Source organism: Orcinus orca, chromosome 4 (genome assembly GCF_937001465.1).
Source record: "Orcinus orca chromosome 4, mOrcOrc1.1, whole genome shotgun sequence".
Taxonomy (NCBI): domain Eukaryota; kingdom Metazoa; phylum Chordata; class Mammalia; order Artiodactyla; family Delphinidae; genus Orcinus; species Orcinus orca.
In genome coordinates, this window is record NC_064562.1 from 85,478,551 (window position 1) to 85,499,668 (window position 21,118).

Here is a 21,118-nt window from a genome sequence, read left to right on the forward strand (position 1 = left end):
CATTTTGACCTGCTGATACTGTGACTGGCTTCTGAGTTATTGCTTTCTTTTTACTTAACCACTGTGACTTCCCAGACTATAGGCAGAAAAGCTTTATAATGCAAGGAACGAAATTATTTATTAAACCAACAAAGGTATATAATATACCTTTTTAGTGATTTAAATTTTATAAGGTTTGGGATTTAGTTGCTTGTTTTATTTTCTGAAGATTCTAAGCTGCATTATGAAAGAAATTATGTCCTCACAATGCTAGGCAATCCAGAATTAATTTCATCCTTAGGTAGCTATACTTAGAATGAAGAACTTCTTAATCATAGTTCTATTGTGACTACTAGTGTGGATGATTGGTCGTCTGCTTAGAATGATTCAAATAAATGATGAACAAATTAATGTGAGGCTTTGTGAAAGATTTTTTTTTAATTAATGTTAATGGACAATTGGTCAATTTCAAGTCCTTCTTTCCTCATAGGAAATTCTATTTCAGTTTCACCAGTCTTTCTAACCTCAACGGTATTTAAGAGAAAAAGGAGATTCATACAAACAAAAATGGAAAATGAAAGCATTTCAGAGTCATCACTTCAAAAAGTATAATAACCATTTACAATAATTAACTTTGCACTGTTTTCTTTCTGAAGATTTTTGTTTGCTTTTTTAATGGCTAGAGGTGGCACTGAAAGTACCTTTGGGAAAGAAAAAAAAAAGTATTTCCAATGCTGTCCTGCTGGTATTTGTTGATGTTTTTGCTTCCTATCTTTCTGCAGGAGTAACAACTGTTCTAACAATGACAACTCTAAGCATCAGTGCTCGGAATTCTCTCCCCAAAGTGGCTTATGCAACTGCCATGGACTGGTTTATTGCTGTTTGTTATGCATTTGTGTTCTCTGCCCTAATTGAATTTGCAACTGTTAATTACTTCACCAAAAGAGGATGGGCTTGGGATGGAAAGAGTGTAGTAAATGACAAGGTAAGTGAGAACTTCCTTCTCACCGTGATTAAGAGAATCCTCCAACAGATTTAGCTTGCAACAGATACTGTTCCTCAAAACTGACATTAAGAACATTCAAACATAAAAGATTTCTTTCAAAGTACGCTCTTTAGGAGCGAAATCCTTTAGGAGTGCTGGTAGTATTACTTCTGTTAAAACCACTTCCTAGCATCTTTTGAGCTCTGTGTGTCAGGCACTGTGCTAAGTTTTTTAGATATGTTCTCTCATGTAATCTTTACAACTTTATAACTAGGGTTTCTTTTTAATTCTCATTTTTTTCTGATGAAGAAGCTATGGATGGCTTAGTGAGGTTATTTACGTGCTCAAGCTCACACAAGTTAATAAGTATACTTAAACCCAGATCTGCCTGACCATTAAATTCATGCTCTTAACCACGCTGGTTTATAGGAAAAAGATTTGGAAAAGAAAAGTGGGCATTAACTTTCCCAGTTATAGAATTTTAGGCCCTATCAGGTGGGCTGAGTTACTCTTCACCTACCCCCATCTCTGTTGCTTGGATGTAAAAGACTGGCAGCATCGTAATCTCTCCCATGTTGTATGGAATAAGTAACTAGGTAGAAATGCCTAGACATTTTAAGTTGCTCCTGAAGTCTATAAGAGAAAAAGTATTTGTTTTGAAGATCAACTTCTTTGGTAATTATTTCAGGTGTCTATTTTTAGGTTTCAAGTACTGAAGGAAGTGGGAGTTTTGTGCATTGATAAATAGCCATTTCCTTTCTTAGTCTATAGATTATTATTCATCTGTCTTAAGAGGAGGTTTTGTATATGTCACAATGAGATATAATGTAGTCTTAATAATAGTAAAAAGTTCTACTTGGAGGGCTCCTTTTTAATAAAATATCTACCTGAATACCCTTCCATTAAATTTGGAATAACATACTTGCTGATTTTCCTTTTCAGTTATTTGAATACAAATTTTTCTTTTCAAATTTCTATGACAATATTGCAGTTAAAGCATACAAACAGTTGATGTTATAGTTTAAAAGTCTTGCTCTTTTTCCCTAATTTTGTAAACTGTAAAAGTTCTCATAAGACTGCTGGTTTATTTCATTTTATAAGCTATGTTTTGTATACTAATAGCCAATGAGTAAATATTAAAGGGAATCTGATTAATTTTCCACGCTTAACTTCTAGGTTATTTTACCATTTCCATTGCATTTTACTGTTGATTGATGTTTTCATTCCCCATAAAATATACTGCTTTTCCATTGCTATCTATGCAATTACTTCTTTTTATATTAGTTACACATGCACTTTCATACTAACTTTTTTTGAAGATAAAATGCTTTGTAAATATGTCACAAAAGATAAATAGTGGTTTGTAGTGTAAATGCCCTGTGTAGAAATATACTGATATATTATTTTTAATGCGATGAGGGTGTCAATCAAATTGATATTGTGATTTGACATATCAAATAATATGCCTTCTCACCCCCTGAACTTGGAAAAGAGAAGTACCTATAAATGCGAAAAACACATTCTTGATAATGCATTCTAAAAGCAATAACCTACTACTGATGAATACTGGATTTAACTCCACCCACATAGCAGATCACACATAGTGAAGCTAAATCTAGGTTGAAATCATTTATGTTCCAACCTAATTTGCAGGAAAACAACTAACAAATTTGTATTATTTCAGTAATAAGTGGTTCAAGTTCAGTGGATAAGTTAAAGGGAACATTATATCAGGCACCTTGCTTGTTCTTAATCACTTTTCCACAGCTGGAGTGCCAAGCACAGTGCCAGTTACTTAGTAGGCACTTCAGAAAGTTTTGTTGAATAAAAGAATAAATAAGTTTCTGATATTAAATCTGGCAATGTAATACCAATGAGAAGACTTCTTTGCCTTCATGGAAAGACTTTTAAAACTTTACAGTGGTGAATTTATCAATGGGTACTCAATCCATTTTCATGATTGAAATGAATCTGGGGAGGTATTTCCTTCCTAAACCTACCTTGGAAGTAACCAGGTCCTTAGAACTAAAAGGAAATCTAGTATAGTGCCCCAAACTAGCACATATGCCTAAAAAAAATATTTCAGTGCAATTTACCTCTGCTTTAGTTATCCTTAGATTTAATTAAGTGGAGAACAATGATTTTCCTGAAATACAAAGTTTTTATCCATCAGCCAAATTGGCATCCGTTCAGTTTAACCAGACTGGAGGAAGTCCTCTTTTTTGAAGTTAGTAAACATGAGTAAATGCACTTAAATTATCTGTCAATTCAAAGAGTATATAAAAAGTTATTAAAGGTTTGTTAACTGGCAAGTATTAATTTGTCTCATAAGAATAATCACTCAGAGATTCATATTAATATTATATGTTTGAAAGAAAAAGATATGTATTTAACATGCAATTTTCATGTAGGTTGTGCTCTGCTGATCTTTAAAGTTAGTTTTTGCAAATAAATAAATAAATCCACTCACTTCCTATTCAAGACACATCTGAGCCCTCTATTAGAAGACAAAGCCTACCTTGCTCTGTGATCTTGCACAAGTGTGTACACTGTACCTTTAGCCTCAGGTGTGAAATTAGTCAACAAAATTTTATCATTCTAAAAATGTAGTGGTGGATCAAATAATCCAACTTATATGGAAGGGCAAATATTTATGCCCTTCCATATAAGAAAATATCTACTTGTGCAACCTCCCAAGTTCTTCTGGAACCTTCTCTTACACCCAGTGTTCTTCCACTTCCTCAAGACTTCCACCCCATCTCTTGATTCTTTTCTTCTTGGCCCTTTTTCAATCTCGAAGCATCAGTTATTATTTTCTTCTCTTACTTCTTCAAAGCTATCTTCTCCTTTTCAACTGTCTCCTTGCTTTAAGTTTCTGAAGATGCTTAATATGTTTAATTTACCATAAAGGCAAAACCAAAACTCTCTCCAGATTGTATGTCACCCATTCCCCCATTATCAGATTCCACCCTCTTTTTCTCCATTCAAGCTTTTTGAAAACATTGCTTATAATGTGTATATTCTCACTTCTAGTTTAATTCTCAGCTCACTGTAATTCTTTCCATTCATTGTCCTATAACTGAAGGACAGCAATGACCTCTACATTTTCAGATAAGATAATTTTCCATTCTTAAGGGATCCCCATTGAATCCATTGAATACTGTTATACTCCAAGATTCCATTTCAGGCCCAAGTCAGCAACTTTTTCTCTTCTGTTAGGCCTTTAAAACAGGCCTTAGAATATCAACTTCCTTCCTCAGATCTTGGCAGCTACCACTATTCATTCTGTTCTTTGAGATTCTTTGCCTGAGTTCAGAGTAGATCCAATCTCCTTAGCATCTGCTGTTGTTTATCCCCAAAGATAGTCATTTACATTTATTTTATGTTTTTGTTTTTACTGTTCATATGTGATTCTCACTTTAAGGATTTTACTGACAATACTTGTAGGAATGTCAGCAACACTGTTCATTATTTATTATATCCAAATAGGTAAAACCCACTCATCTTCAGCACATATACCAATGCTCAGGAAATTTCTGAACACTTGCTCCCCACACCCCTGAATAATTAGATCACTTTATAAGTGTGTATAGTATCCTGCTTTTTTGCATTTAATTCTTTACCACAGTTTGTAACTGCACGCTTATATACCACCTCCTTCACTGATCATGATAACAATGACCATGTTTATTTTAATAAATCATTTATCTTTGTCCCTTCGCACAGGGCCTAGTATATATTAGTTGCTCAATAAATATGGTATGAATTAATGAAGTATAACCAAATCACAACTACAGCCAACACCTTTATCTTACCTTCCACAGTTATTATCTACAGCTATACTCCATACCTTTCTTTTAACTTCCAAGCTCATATATCCAACCTGTTCCTTAGGCATTTCTACATGAATATGACATTTCAGTCTTTACATATCTCTTTTAAAAGGTGAAAGAAACAGCAAACAAAAAATCTCCTAAATGCCTACATTTTTTTTTCATATATACCTTAGTTCATGGCAAAACCTAATCTCAGAAACCAACAACTTGGAAGTTACCCTTAAGACCTAATCAGTCATTGAATGGTGTCCATTCTCCTACCTATATGTCATAGACCATGCCCTTGCCATCTCTCATTATTCTGAGACTCTTTATTCCTCATTATCTCTAAATCATGTCTCCCTTTAATCCATCCTCTATAGTAGTGCCAGAGTTATCTTTCTAAAACAGAAATCTGTTCATTTAATTTTTCAGCTCTTTAATGAATTTTTGAAAGCAATTCTTCAAGCAGCTCAGCTAATATGGTCCAAATATGTAGCCTTCTCATATATTTGTTTACATGATGAATAATAAGAAATTTTGTGTGTGTGTTATTTATTGTGCACTTACTACTATGTGCCTGGGAATATCTCCATGTTAGAAATGAGGAAATATAAGATTGGTCAAGTAAAGTTACTTGCTCAGGATCACACATCTAATAAGTGGTGAATCCAAGATTGAACACAAATCTAAAGTCCATGCTCATATGCTTCCTCTAGCCATTAAAAACATCTCCCAATTCCATGCTCCTACACATCTCCATGGCATTAGATGTGTTCAGCCCTCTTGCTAAAATGCCCTCTCCTTTCTTTTCTAACTGATGAACTACTTATTCCTTCAAATCTATCCAATTGTATCTAATTGCCATCCTCCCATTATCCTTCTACAGTACCTGGCATGAATTTCTTTTATGTAACCTCATTAAATTATACTTTTATTATAAACAAATCTGTTTCTAACAGTAGGTTACCTGATCTAAGAGGATAATAGTTTTGTCTTATTCATTATTTCTCTGCCAATACCTGACATAGCATTTAGCACATAGTTTATTTGAATTAAATTTTTAAAAATACCTTTTGTCTCGAGATTGTTTTTATTTCTAAATCTGAGTCAGTTGTTCTACACTGGCCAAGAAAAGCATATTCTCTGGAAATACACTATATATTAAATTACTTGAAATATAGGCATAGCACCATAATATCCAAACTAACATGAAATGTGCCATTGTTTTGTGATTCACTCCATGCAATTCATAGAAAACATTGTATTTCAGGTGTTTTTATTCATTTATATGCATTTTTAAACATCATGCCTTGTTCCAAAAGCATTTCAGGCAGTTTACCAAAAGAATGCATTACTTAAATTATTATAATAAGATATAAATAGAAGTAGAAAATCAGGATGAAGGAAAATAGACTGCAAATATGTCCACCATTTGGGCCAGAACATTAACTGTAGTTCATAGCTAGATTATGCTGAGATTCAAATCTTGAGCTTCTTGGCTATGAGAGTAAACCATGGGGGAAACTTATCTTTCTTAAACCAAAAAATGGATGTATGAATTTCCTCAGAAAGAACGATTGTCCTATACTAAAAATCTCTTTTTTAAACAATATCATATGGGTTTTATATTAGGGAAAGTTGGATGCTATTGCAAGTAATGTCAACATTTTCCCAGTAAAAGCAGTAATGAATTTTATATTGATGTTTCTTGTAGTCCCCTTCAATAAAAGCTGAAGGCATTACATTAATATACAACTCAGTGAAGGCAATTCTTCAAGGAGCTAAGCTAATATGGTCCAAGTATATAGCTTTCTCATGGCCCAGTTTAATCCAAGGAAAGACTTTAGAGTACTTAGAGAAGTGGATGGACTGTATAACCTTCAAACAATCTTCTGTAAGTATCACTTTTCTCAGTCAGGATGGTTAGCAGACAGTTAACAATAGCATCTGACAAGGGAGCATGTTGTTGTTTTACAAGTAATGGGCTTTCTAGTAGCCACAATGACTGTAAAAAAGCAACATGGTATGTAGAAAGAGCATAAATTTGCCACTTTGTAAACCTGGGGTTTTCTCCAAAGACTGTTGTATTTAGTGTTGTATTTATGAGAGCTCCACTTCCTTATTCTAAGCTCCATTTCCTTATTCAGTCTCTGAGATTCTTTCCAGCTCTGAAACTATGTGATTGTTATTTTCATTTATATCCTAGGTCACTTCACTACTAGGTGTCTGTATTTTAGCTAGAGCATTTGCTCAATTTACTAACACTTCATTTTATCTAATACTCCAAGAAAGCCAAAACTGGTTTGCCACGATGATGTAAGATGTTTTGATTTCTGTAATCAGGAATTTTCCAGACTTAACATTTTAATTATATATTTGGACACTCTAATAAAGTAATAACCTCAGAATATTCTGATTCTTATAAAACGTCATTTAAAAAATAGAAATTTTAGGGCTTCCCTGGTGGCGCAGTGGTTGAGAGTCCGCCTGGCAATGCAGGGGACACGGGTTCGTGCCCCAGTCCGGGAGGAACCCACATGCCGCGGAGCGGCTGGGCCCGTGAGCCATGGCCGCTGAGCCTGCGCGTCCGGAGCCTGTGCTCCGCAACGAGAGAGGCCACAACAGTGAGAGGCCCACGTACCACAAAAAAAAAAAAAAGAAAGTTTAATTAGGATGGGTTATCTTCCCTTTTCATTCCACTTAAGTAACAGCATCCACTGATTCTAAAGCAGCATAATTTACTTTTTTCCCCCAGATAATGTATAAAAATAAATCATTTGTTGTTTTAGTGTATAGTCATATTTTCCCACTTCCCTCTTATATGTCTCAATCACAAGTGAAACAGTTTCCACAAACGTGGAAATTCCGCAGCATTGTTTTTCAGTTGAGCTTATTTTATTATTTCTCAGTCTCCTACATCTATAGATGTTGAAATTGAGGACTTTCGGGATAATTACATAATAAAATTGCAGAACACACTATTAGAATCTATTTCTATTAATCTAATAAATGGTTATTGTATTCTATAAAATACATTATATGCTTATATACTTTATATATATATATATATATATATATATATATATAATCACAGTAATCATTCTAGTAGATGTCATTCATTTATCATGAAGCAAACATTTTTTGAGCCTGCCCCGTGCCAGGAACTTTGCTAGGAATTCTGCATTGACCAATCTCTGCAATTCGATATCAGTTTAAGTGATGTTTAGGTATAATTGAAATAATAACAATATAAACACTATATGTCAGAACTTTATGGGTTAAAAAGTCCTTTTAGAAGGTTGACCTAGTAATATAAACTTCAATTGGAAAATCTTGAGAAAAAGATACTCACAAGCTTCCTCAGAGGTAAAGTCACGAGGCATGCTCCAAGCAGAGGTTTGGAAGCCACACACATTTGAGTTTGTGTGCTTTTTTAGCCACTTAGTAGACAGGAGACCTGGTCATGTCACAAAACCTCTTTAGCTTCTGTTTCTGATTTTGTAACTTGGGGTTACAACATAGAACTTACTTCTTATCCAGTAGTGAATTTTGTCAGCAATGACACCCTTAGGCTTAACACTCAACCTGACACATCCTAGGGCTCACAGGGTGTTAGTTATCATTGCTACCTGTTAGATGCTTGAGGATTACCCTCCATGTGTAACATGAGAAAAGCTGTCTTATAGCTTTCATAAAGCTACAAATGGTAATCCCTTACCCCTTTTCCTTTTTTGCTCCAGCCAGTTCTGGAAGAATGCCTTATCAGCAAGGGAAAGAGGTGAGGGAGAAACCCAGTGTCAGTGAAGGACAGGAAACTTGGGCCTGTTTACAGATCCTCCTGGGCTTTCAGAGGCCCTTTGTTATCTTATTTTACTTGGACATTGTGAGATACTGATACTTGAAATTCTGTTCTAGGTCAGTTGGTCCTATAAATCTGTTGATTTACACTATTCACTATTTTGGATAATTCATTGCTGGCTCAAATTTGTTTGCATTTAGATAACTAGCAATGAGTTTGTATTAATACAGAAGTGCAGTTAAATAGTTTTCCAGGTTTCATTAAATATTATTATTTAATGTTGAGTAAATATTTTCAGGTTTCATTAATTTGGTTACATATTACCTGCCTACTTCATGGAAGGAATCATGCTAAGGTTATAATGGTGAACAAGACAGAAATAGCACCATCCTTCATTGAACTTAGATTCTAGTAGGAAAGGAAGATGTCAGTCAAATAATCACACAACTAAAGAAAGAATTTACTCATTTTGAAAAATGACATGATGGAAGTAAACTGGGTGCTCTAAAAGAGTATAGATGGGGAGCCAGGATGACATTAGATAGAGTGGTTAGGAAGTACTTTCTGAGGAAATGACACTTCAACCAAGACCACAATATGAGAGGGTATTGATCATGTGGAAAATGGGATGCCGGGAAGCCATTCCAGGATGAGGAAGTGAAAACACTAGGTGGCATTTGAGGGGACTCCGAGCTCCGGTTCTTTATGTCTCAGTGCAGAAAGAATTAAGTGAGAGACAAAGAGATAGATAAGACGTGATGTATTAGAATAGGATGCTTGTGACGCTTACAAGCAGGCAGGCCAGAGGGTGCTGTGCCCCAAGAACTTAGCAGGCTACAGTTTTATAATCAAAGGAAGAGTGGGAGGGGGAAAAAAAACCCTTCTTCCTCATTCTTGAGTAGATGTCATGCTTCTATCATCAATTCCTCCTCCATGTCAGGCAGGGGAGTTTTCTTGTCCCTACATGGTCAAGCTGGGACTGTCATGCCTCAATGGAAATGAGCGAAAAGGCAGTAACTTATGCTAAAAATGTGAAATCATCTCAGGTTTTAGTATGTCACCTTTCCTTATATTTTTGTTTTTAGTGTGCATATAGGAACGTGTCCTAGGAAACATTAATTTACTGAGCTCACTGGGCAGGATGTGGGTCTCATGCCACCATCGTTTTATTGTTTTGGGGCATGTCTCGCGCTTCTCTTTCATGGTTTTTTTGCTAAGCAAGCCTGCTTGGTTTTGTGGCTAAGCAAACCTACTTTCTAGAGTGTTCATTAACTTACAGGAGTCTCCCATAATTTTTTCTTTACTTACAGTCCCCTAGTGGGATTAACTATTTAATTACCTACTTTGTCCCTTTACTCTGGCCCTATCAGAAGTAGCATAGCCAAAGGCATCAAACAAAGAAGTCCTCCAAATGCAAGTTATTTCAGTGAGACTGGTATATAACGAACAAAAAAAGACACCATGGCAGGAAGTGTTGATTTTATTCTAAGTTCCATGAGATGGTATTTAAGAGATTTAAGCAGACAGGTGACCCCATCCAATTTATGTCTTTAAAAAGTCCCCATGGGGGTTGTAGTTTGACTAATGATTGGATGAGGTCAAGCCAAGTGGAAGAGTACAAAGGAATGCTGCTTGGTCCAGGCAGGAGAAAACGGTGACCCAGACTAAAGTGGGTGAGAACTGAACTGGGAAGTATAAGGAGAAACATATGGATGAGCTAGGCAGAAATCCAAAAGTTTGTATTTCATCTTCCTTCTATGTTCTTAGTATTTATTACACTAACATCTGTATATGGATACAATTTCCTACCATCTGAGTAAAACATTACTGTATGATTTTGACATGAAGGGGAGAAATCTTGTTATCAAGTTAAAGAAATTAAATTATTAATTCAAAATTTGAGATCATTCACTGTAGATGATCATTCCTCATGTTAAATTATGTCTACATTTCATTTATTCATTCACACATTCATTCAACAAATATTTGAGTGACTTGTAAGAGTCAAAAATGTGTCATTTGTTAAAGTTGTATTTTTGATTGTCAGTGTTCCATGTAAACAACAAGAAAATGGTTCTCCAGGAAAATGATATCATTGATTTACTCTGGGGGTTTCCTCTCCCTCATGGTTTTAGGACTTAATAAACTATATTTATTTCCCTAAATTCCTTCTTTCTAATGGATAATGATGCTTATCAAGATACTTTTCTTCAGAATTTGAACTGGAGTTTGGAAAATATTAAGAAGCAGTCTCAACCCACATTCTGTTAATTCTTGTATTTTTCAATAGAAAAAAGAAAAAGCCTCTGTCATGATACAGAACAATGCTTATGCAGTGGCAGTTGCCAATTATGCCCCGAATCTTTCAAAAGACCCAGTTCTCTCCACCATCTCCAAGAGTGCAACCACGCCAGAACCCAACAAGAAGCCGGAAAACAAGCCAGCCGAAGCCAAGAAAACCTTCAACAGTGTTAGCAAAATTGACAGAATGTCTAGAATAGTTTTCCCAGTTTTGTTTGGTACATTTAATTTAGTTTACTGGGCTACATACTTAAACAGAGAACCTGTATTAGGGGTCAGTCCTTGAATCTAGACACAGGTTGTCTTTGGGATGTATAGCAACATTAAACCTGGTTTGTTTTGCCATGTACAGTCTGACTAATAACTGCTAATTTGTGAACCAACATGTACAGTATGTATATAGCAACATAGCTTATAGACCTCTAATAGAGACACGCATTTGCTAACTTGTGGTACTGCAGGCAGAAAGCACCCCATGCCCAAAAAGCCATTGCCTTTTTAAAAGATTTACCCTAGGAGCTGGTTTAAAGTGGATTTCAGATGACCTGATTTATTTTCTCTTTTCCTAACAGCGATGAAAATGGAGATCCTACACCACATTTTATGGACCCTTTTGATTTAGGTCTTACATAGGAGTATTTTCTACTGTTGCCTAACTGTAACGTAAGGTAACATTGTCGTTCCAAGATGAATTCCTCTAAATAACAGAACCTCATATCTGCAACATCAGTTCCCTTCCCAAGTGCTCAGAATCCCTGCTAGTATAATTGGAAGCTTAGTACACATCAGAAGAAAAACCAGAGATTTGAAATCAGCTTTTAATTACCCTGTAGAGTGTCCATAGCCATGTACATATTACAGCATGACAAATTCAAATAATTATGAGTCACCCTGACAGGATGTTCATTATGCCTAGAATTTAATAACTATTGGAATGTCGTGGACATGACATTTTTAGCATTAGAGTTTATTTGAAAGTAATAATTGAAATCCTACAGATTATTTTAATCATTGGAAACTACCTTAAATTAAAAAAAAAAGACAATAACTAGGTCTTACTCTTTCCAGTATGTGTTGTATTGAAATTGATCAGCTAAATTTTCTTGGTGCTGGAGACTGGAAAAAACATCCAGTTTGGCTGCTGTGGAACAACATTCATACTGGATTAGAAAATTGTGCCAAAAACTCCCATCAATGAGAATTCATAGGTGTCACAGAATATATATAAGCACTTCTATGATTCTCTCCTTTCCTGTTTACTGCAAATTCTGCCTTAAGGCTTCTTTTCATCAGGACTCAGAAGCCACTAATTACAAAGGAAAGGGCAGTTAATTGGCACATTTTTCTGTCTTGAAAGCAGCTCTTTCAGATAAGAATTAATGTAAATCTGCTTTTGTAAATTGCAACTTTAAATTTCTCTGACTCAAATTTGCAGCTTTGTATACCTGAAGAGGTTTTGGTAAGAGTTGAACATTTTTAAACTGAAACTTTAAAGCATCACCAACAGATTGAGGATTAGTTCACATGCACAGACATCACACACACACACACACACACACACACGCACACACACAATTAGCTCAATTAGGATACACACACAAACATGTAGCTAAATTAGAAACCACAATTTTCAATTTTATATAATTACTAATTATTAATGAGTAAAATTCATTTTCCTTTCAGTATTTAAAAAATACTCTTTATGTCCCTGAAATATGTTAATAGAAATTAATAGTTGTGTCTCATGCCTAGATTCAACATTTTGGGCAAACTTAAAATCCTTTTGACTCACATATACATTAGCAGTTATTAGTTGACTTTTACTAATAGATACACCTATATGATGGTGTTTTTGTAGAAACGTAAGTAGTCAAATAGTGGCATTTCTTGCAGTTTTGTACAGTATTTCAGTATAGTGCATAAATAGGTATGTTCATAAAATCAATAAAAGGAGTATCTTATGGAAATAAGCAAAATCACAACAAAAACTGCTATTTCTTTGCCTCGTTTAAATTTTATTTTTTTTCATTTTCTTTTGTTTCAGTGTGATTCTGTTATGTGCTTTGCATGATTGTATTAATACCAAGGTCACAAATGCATCTTATTAACAGAATTTGCGGTGAAGACAGCCTTGACATTAAAAATTCCCTCACGAAAAGTAATCCATAATCCTTAATAAAATAAATTTGTTACATGAGCCAATTAATGTATTTCTTTAATTCCCTTCCAAAAGCACCTTCTTTGTCATCTAAATTGTTTTTAAAAGTGCACTTTATTCATACACTGGAATGGAAGCTAACCTATTTTCTTACACATTTAAATATATCATAGCTCTTCTGGGCTGTTTGCGGAAGGGTGTGGTAGTCTAAGACAGTACACAATGCCTGAAGACAAGCAATAAAAAATGCTTTGTATGGTATGTGTTGTTAGACACTTTAAATATTGTTCTTATAAGTTCTGCATTTCCCCCTTAATGTGTGACTATACATTATAAATTTATAAATATGTACATATGTAAAAGTATTTGTGAATAGCAGTTTCTGTAGGACAACAGAAAAGACTCATCTATACCTTTGGCAAAAGGCTGCACCTGCATTGATGGTACCTGTTTTATTAAAATTTATGGTAGATTGACCAGAAAAGTTATCATTATTGTTATTTTTATTTTTACTTTCAACTGTTAAAATCTAATTTGAGCCTAATGATATCCTGACGGTTGAGATATTCCAATAATGTGGATCAGGATTTTCTATTATTTCTCTTACTTTCGTGGAATTTTTTCTTACACACTTCTTAATCTTTTAAAGTTTATATAAATTGAAAGGGGCTTTTAGTCTTGCTGGAGAGAGGGAGGATGCTCCATGGAAAAGGATTTTAAATTATAGAAGCAGAGTCTTTACAATTATTCTCCCTTTCATAAATCATTTTAAAAACACAAAAAAGTTACATGGATTTATTAAAATAAGATTAATTTTTTGGGAAACATTTTTAATAAACTAACAATTGTCTCTTTGGCCCATAATATTATGACTATTTTATGCAGCTGTATATTGACATAAAGAGTTATGGTATGTACAAAATGTAGATAAATACATGTACATATATAGAGATATAATCTCATTATTGTATAGTTACTGCTCTGATTAAGGTAATATTTGTTCAACAAAAATTTTTTACCTCCTACTATTAGCCATGCCATCTGGATAGTGTCACTACCACTCACATCCCATCCACAGAATTCAGTTGAAAATCAAAGTGCATCTCATTCTTATAAAGACTTTAAATAAAAGACCAAATGTAATATATAACTTAATTTAGCACTGAGAGTTGTTTATTGAGCTATGAGATCATGAGTGTGCTAAGATGGTGACTGTTTTGCTCTTTTCTTCTATTTATGTTTCTATTTGTTTGAATATAAAATGGAACTAATATAGAACCATCTAATAATTTTTTTTAAACTTCAGTGATTTTTAAAGTGCCAATCTTCATGTTTAGTAGTCTTTTCAGGGATCTCTCTATTTCGAATTTATCTCAGGTTTGGATAAATGATCCCCCTGAGCCACATTTCCAGTTTTTTTGAATAGTTCATAGTTTGTTTAAAAAGAGCACAAAAGCTATTACTTCACTCACAGTTTTTGGTATATATACATATATATATGTGTGTATATATATATATATATATACACACATATATATGTGTGTGTGTATATATATATATATATATATAAATAAAGTTTTTATGATGTGGCTCTTTTCATATTGCTGGTTGAAGGAACTCAACTCTGCCATAATATCATAGGTTCTAAAAGGGCAGAGAAGCTCTATGGAGCCTATGGATGTTGTACTTTGACACAGCCTGTCATCATTCCAATGGGAGGATAAGGGAAGTAGCTCAGGTCCACCTTCTGCAAAGTCATGGCTCTTCATTATCTATTAAGAATTTTTTTTCAAATGCTTCATACTTGTTACCCTCAGACAATGCCTGTGAAACATCAACATTTTTATGACTTATTTTGAACTTTGGGACCATATTAATAGCTTTATTATACTGGTGTTCTTGTTATTAGTCTTCTGGCATTCCTATATCCATCTGCATATGTTTGAAGTAATTCTCAGATTTTTTTCCTATAAAAAGATTCAGAATTTCAAGAGAGTTATGAGTTGACTGATTGCTACCCTGTAGTGCACTTATTTTCTTTTTAATTGAGGTCTTATGGGAACCTTGGGCTTACCGTTTCTTAATCCAAAGTATCCAGAAGCATAAAATTAAAACTGGGGTGGGATGTGGTTATTTTTAACACTTGCATACTTAGGAACCAGAGACACTGAATCAAAATCATAACAGTGTGGACAAGACAAATTATGATATTTTTCTCTATTGAATTCATGCTTTAAGAAATGAAATTCAGCATTTAATAAAATTCTTAATATCCATAATCTTGTGTTATCAACATTTATATGAAAGATACTAATCTTTTCCATTAATATTTATGCACTCATATTTTCATCAAACTCAAAAACAAATTCAAGACTTCAAAAACAGGGGAAAAAATCAAAGAGAAAAACCCACTTGAATAATGTCTGTTGCTAGTTAAACCTAATGAGGCATTTCCCCTTTTTAATTTCTAAGAAAGGTGAGAAATTATACATACATAAGTATATACAGAGATATTTAACAGTCATGATTCTATCAAGGTAAGCATCATGATTAAAATACTAAGATTAAGTTCATGTGAAAGGCATTTGGGAAAGGTAATGAAAATCTATTTCTTATAAGAATTTTATATCGTTTTTCTCAAAAATTCTTAATTATCCAACATATTTAGACCACAGTTTTCAACCTTATTTAGGTAAAATATTGTATTTTTGCCTGTTTTTATGATGAACTTTTTTTAATACATGTAATTATATACCCCACTTCAAACCACTTTACGTTGAAGTTAATACATAACATCAGTTAATATTGCCAGTAGGGAAGAACAAAGAACAGGTTTGTGTGTCAGTTTAAAGTAATACTTTCAAAGGACCTTTAATAAGGTCTTAGCTTTGATTAGAAGTAGGGGTGTGTGTGTGTGTGTGTGTGTGTGTGTGTGTGTGTGTGTGTGTGTATCTGTGTGTATTTTCCAGGTATAAAAGAATATTTTGAGAAATTTATGAAATCTAAACAATTTATTTTATAATGGATCTAATTCCAAACATAGCTCTTATTAAACTAGTGATTAATTTAGTCAATAGAATAGTTTTTTTTCAATAGATCCAACCAGTTCATTCGTTGGAATTTAGTCTTGAGCCCTATATATTCTTAAAAAATATCCTTCCTACAAGGGTGTAAACATTTTTCTGATGTATTTCTGGTTGGCTCTTTTGAGCCATTAAATTCAAAATGATATCACAATTGTGCTGATAAGGTAAGATAGAAAAATCTTTGAATTCCAAGTTTCTCAGTGGAGGTTTGTTAAAGCCTCCATTAAATTTAATATCCTGTTGATCACTTGCGAATACCAAGTCATCTACTGTATTTGTCTCTGGTTAATTTTATATCTTTTTGAACTGTACAGCAACAAAGAATCCCTTTTTGTAAAACTAGCTATTCACTAATATTGTTTACAATTTAGTTTCTGGGAATATATTACATTTTTCTTCTTTGGTCCATAGGTATAATAATGCATAAAAAATGATTACAGTTGATTAAGCACACAAAATAATAAGCACTTCCCTCTTTATTTTATTTTTCTTCTTCTTTTAAAAAAAATTTTTGACAGTTTTGTGTTAGGGGTTGGAGAGATTTTGTTTTTATTTGCCATATTGTTGGTTTTATAACTTTTAAAACATGAACTTCAAGGATTATGTATTGATTTCATTAGTTTGTTGCAAATTACTGTTTATAGAAAGAAGTCTAATCTGACACCATATAAATACCATTATTGGCACTGTAAGTGTTAAATTAGCTTAGTTGGTATAAAAATTAGCTTAGTTGGTATAAAAATTAGCTTAGTTGGTATAAAAATTTGTTTTTCATGCTTTGTTTTAGAAGACTTATTTTACCACAACAAGTTGCCAAATGCAAGCCTGTATTATTGGATAGATAAGTGTAACTCCAACAAAATCGATTTATGAAAACAAATGGTATTAGGAAAGCAAAACAAAAGTGTTAGACACAGAATTACATTAGGGATAATGGCTTAAAGATTTGTTCCCAATTATTTATTTTTAAATATTCAACACAGTAGTTGAAGCAGTTGGCTGTGTTTTAAACCCAGCATAATATGTGAACAAGTTTAATGTATGACTGGAAAGGCCTAAATGAAACTGAACTTTGAGTTACAGTTTTCATGAATTAAACATTACCATCCATGGATAAGTCCTTGATTGTTGATCTTGGGTGCCTGCTCCATAATGGATTTCAGGTTTATTGGTATCTCATTTTTTTCAAGATTCTCTTGAGCAGATACAAATTCAGGTTTTAGGGTGCTCCAAACAGAGGAATGTGACCTTTCATGAAATATTCCCTTTAGAGGTCACATGCATGGAAACTTAAGAAAGCTTCATACTTGTTGCTAAATTAGAAAAGTAAAAAACAAAAAGGAAAGGAATGTTTTCCTCTTGCTACACATTAATAATACAATCACATGCATAGATAATGCATGATAAAGCTCCAAAACTAAACTTTGAGTATTCATTAATTTTAAATTTTCAGGGTGACAGTACGCTTGTATGGTAAGTTTTCTTGTTTGAAAAAATCATTCTGAAGCTAATTATATTTGTAATTTGTGACCTTGCTGTAATTGGGAAAAGTCATTTTTTATGTATGTAAGATAACTTGACCCTTATTGAATGTGTCAGTATGCTTGCTGTTTAAACATTCTTAATTAATCACATGCAGATTAATGCTAAACATTATCTTTTTGTACTTATTAAAATTAATTTAAATATATTTGATCTGAAAATTGTGTTTTTTATACTCTAATCATTCATTACGTGTTTGCTTACAAGAATTGAATTTATTGTAAATGTGACTTTTTTTATATTGGGATATAACACTAATATTTTGTAATAGTGATTTTAAATTTTATTGGTTTCTTAAATTTCTTTTTAAAATAAAAAGGTTATAGGGTGAGAGGAAAAGTCCAAACCTACTCTGAAATTTTAGGGGGGTATCACAAATTGTTAATGTTGATCTCTTTAACACTTTAAGAGAGTGGTGCTATGGAAAATATAAAAGTTCACCCAGAAAATTAGCTCCCTTCTATCATAAAAAGTGTCACATTTACATGAAACTTCTAAATAAAATAAATAAGATTTTCTTTTTCTTAGATAGACTCAAGTTCATCATTCTATTTATTAAGCAGAAATCTTGCAGTTTTCTTGTTGGATCTATTCTCTTAATTTAACGCAATATAGTTGACATGAGTTCCTTTGCTATTATTGCTAATATCACTGAAATTAAATGCTTTTGGATGTCAAAAAGGTATAATAACAAGGCAATTTTTTATCAACATGGTAAGTTCTCATACAGTATTTTTCAACCCTAGCCACAGTTTATAATTACCTATGGACTTTTCAAAAACATTCGTCCAAAAAAAAAAGAAAAAAAACATTCGTCCTACCCTAGTCAGAATCTTGAGAGAGGAGGGGTTATGAGAAATTTTTTAAACTCCCCCAATAATTCTACTCTACAGCCATGTGTCAACATGTTTTCATTTTATAAGCCTATCATGGACTCTATCTAATCTGTTTCTTTCTTGGAGACTTCTGCTTGCTTTTCCTATAGCTCTTAGTTTAGTCTAAAGTTTAGTCTTAGTAAAGAAAAAAAGAAACAAACATAAAGTTAAATGAACGTAACAAATTAGTTTTTTACAAAATATAGTGAATTTAAGTGAAGCTATCAAATTTATGTAATGAAGTATGCATTCTTGAAATTTTACTATTTAATCAATTAATTAAAATTACTCTTACTCTTAATTTTTACCCCATAGACCTGCAGTTAATTATGAACAATGTGAGTATATGTATTAAAAAGGTACACTCTAATTGTCATTTTCAGCCTACACTTTTTAATCAAATATTTAAAAAATTATGTATTCTAACATTTTTTAAACTATTTGCCTGGAGGGAAGTATATTCCACTTAAATAATGAGGTGAATATTTATCACTTCAAATTCACATCTCAGTTAAATTATAGCCACAAAGCCACATTCTTCAACATCATTCAGCTAGTTTCCCCAATATCAATTTATAGTCCAGGCATTGTCAAATTCATGTAAATAAAAGCATTCTATAAATGGAAGCATTTATGTCATCTTTGCTCTGAAGAATTCAGAAAGGGAGGAATGGAGGTTTCAATTGGTTTTCTACGGCATTAGAAGTTTTGCCTCATCTTTAAATTGTAAAACCAAGGAAACTGCTGAGAAAGCAGTAAGACTCAAAAATGGTAATTCTTGAAGACTGTTGCACTGCCAAATGGAAAAGGTTTTATATTCTTGGGCCAATATTAACTCTTGGAAGTTCTCAGATACAGATAGAAAACTAGAAAAATGGGAAGCCAGATGCAAGTAGTAAAAATAGCACTAAATCCCTCAATTGCCTCTTGAGAAAATGTTGAATTATATCCAGTGTTCTGGTTTAAGAAATCAGGGAAATAGGTATTTTTAAAATTTAATTAAAAATTGGAGCTTAATTACTTAGGGTTCATTTACCTGGAAAATTCACTCCTGTGGAACAGCTTATTCCATAAGTGGCTTGAAATATTATAACATTTCTTCCATGAATCAATAAAAATAATCTTATGGAGAATTTCTAAATCATGTCTTAAGATGTAGAATAATGAAAAAATGTAAACTAATAATTGAAGCATATCAGTTTTGAATAGCTCTTGAACTTACTGTTTGAAAGCTAGTTTTACTTTCTAACTAAAATACACATGGAATGCCAGATAAATAGAAAAATGAAAGAGTTTATCAATATTTTAAAGTCATTATGCCTGTCCCCTAAACCAGCTTACAGGAAGATTTCACAATGAGTGTGTATAGCGTCACCCTAAGGCTTCTCTCAAAGTCCAATCCATTCCAGACAACTGAATCTGTACCAGAGGAGAAAAATGTTTATAACTCTCTAATTTTTAAAAACTTTACCTCATACTGATCATTGCATTCCTCTTTTTCATTTTCTGGTATCCTATCCCGTAATTATATTGAACTTTTTTTAGGTAAGTTTAGGTAGTTTCAAAGTTCAGATAGAGTATTTTACTGAAAATCGTATCTTGCTTACTGACAGTTAGTATCTTAGCCACAATTTCTTTGACTAAGAACACGAGCAACTTCCAACTAGTCTGAGCACAAAAGGAACTCAGGGAAAGGATATAAGATGTCCCATAGTGAGCAATAAATCCCCTGAACTCAGGGAAGTTAGGACTGGCTTTTGGATTTTACCAATGTGCTGGAGTAACAAGACTCACTGCCTATGTAGTTTAAGTCAAATTCTTGAGTAAAATAATTTGATAGGATCAGTTTCATTCAATCAGTTATATGATCTAGAGTAAAAAAGATAATAAGCACATTTGCTGGGCCCACCTCTCTGCAGGAAGAGAGGCTCTGCCCATTGAAGAGAGGCAAAGCTTCAGCATATACCTCAAAACATTGGCTATTACATTTAAGCAATTTTGTTTTTTTACTTTGAAAATCTCCAAAAATGAAAATAAAATTTAAAAATATATAAAAAAGAGGGGAAAAAAGACTATCACACTCAATACTCATGTAAGTGACTGTATTTTCCACTTGATAGAATTCAACTACTAAAGGATGATATAATTTATAATTGAACTGTTAGTATTTATAGGTCTGCATAGTGTATATAACATAAAAATACAAACTAACATGTAGAAGCCCAAAGAGCACATGTATTTCATATATTTTGCTATATACATCTTTATCATCAAAGTTACTCATGTCTAGTTTACACTGAGCTAACAGGCCATCTACTTTACTACATTCGCAATTGCCTCATCAGCACAGTGTCTCAATAAGTACGGAGGTAATTTGATTGGTGGCTCAGGTAAATGCGTCATGACCGACAAGTTGGGTCCTCCTAGAGGACAAAATTTTTTTTTATCACCAAAGGAATTTATTAGAATTTATATTCTGATAGAAAAAGTGCTTCTTATTAGAAAAGTGAAAACAAAGTATGTTTTTATCACAAGATGTAGGAGAGGAATATTCCATAAGTGTCCGTTTTTTCCT

General features: G+C 33.2%; 1 protein-coding gene across 2 annotated transcripts in view; it reads left to right on the plus strand.

Moving 5' to 3' along the window:
• The window catches only part of GABRA2 (gamma-aminobutyric acid type A receptor subunit alpha2), a 122,486-nt gene extending 109,402 nt beyond the window's left edge, over window positions 1–13,084 (plus strand). The window contains exons 9-11 of one of the 2 annotated variants that reach the window (XM_033425495.2): window positions 762–964; window positions 6,497–6,676; window positions 10,872–13,084. In XM_033425495.2, coding sequence (XP_033281386.1) covers window positions 762–964; window positions 6,497–6,676; window positions 10,872–11,168 — 680 coding nt within the window. In that variant the 3' untranslated portion in view covers window positions 11,169–13,084. The remainder of the gene's footprint in view (window positions 1–761; window positions 965–6,496; window positions 6,677–10,871) is intronic. The other variant, XM_004268303.3, reaches the window with a different exon arrangement.
• Window positions 13,085–21,118: the final 8,034 nt, after the last annotated feature.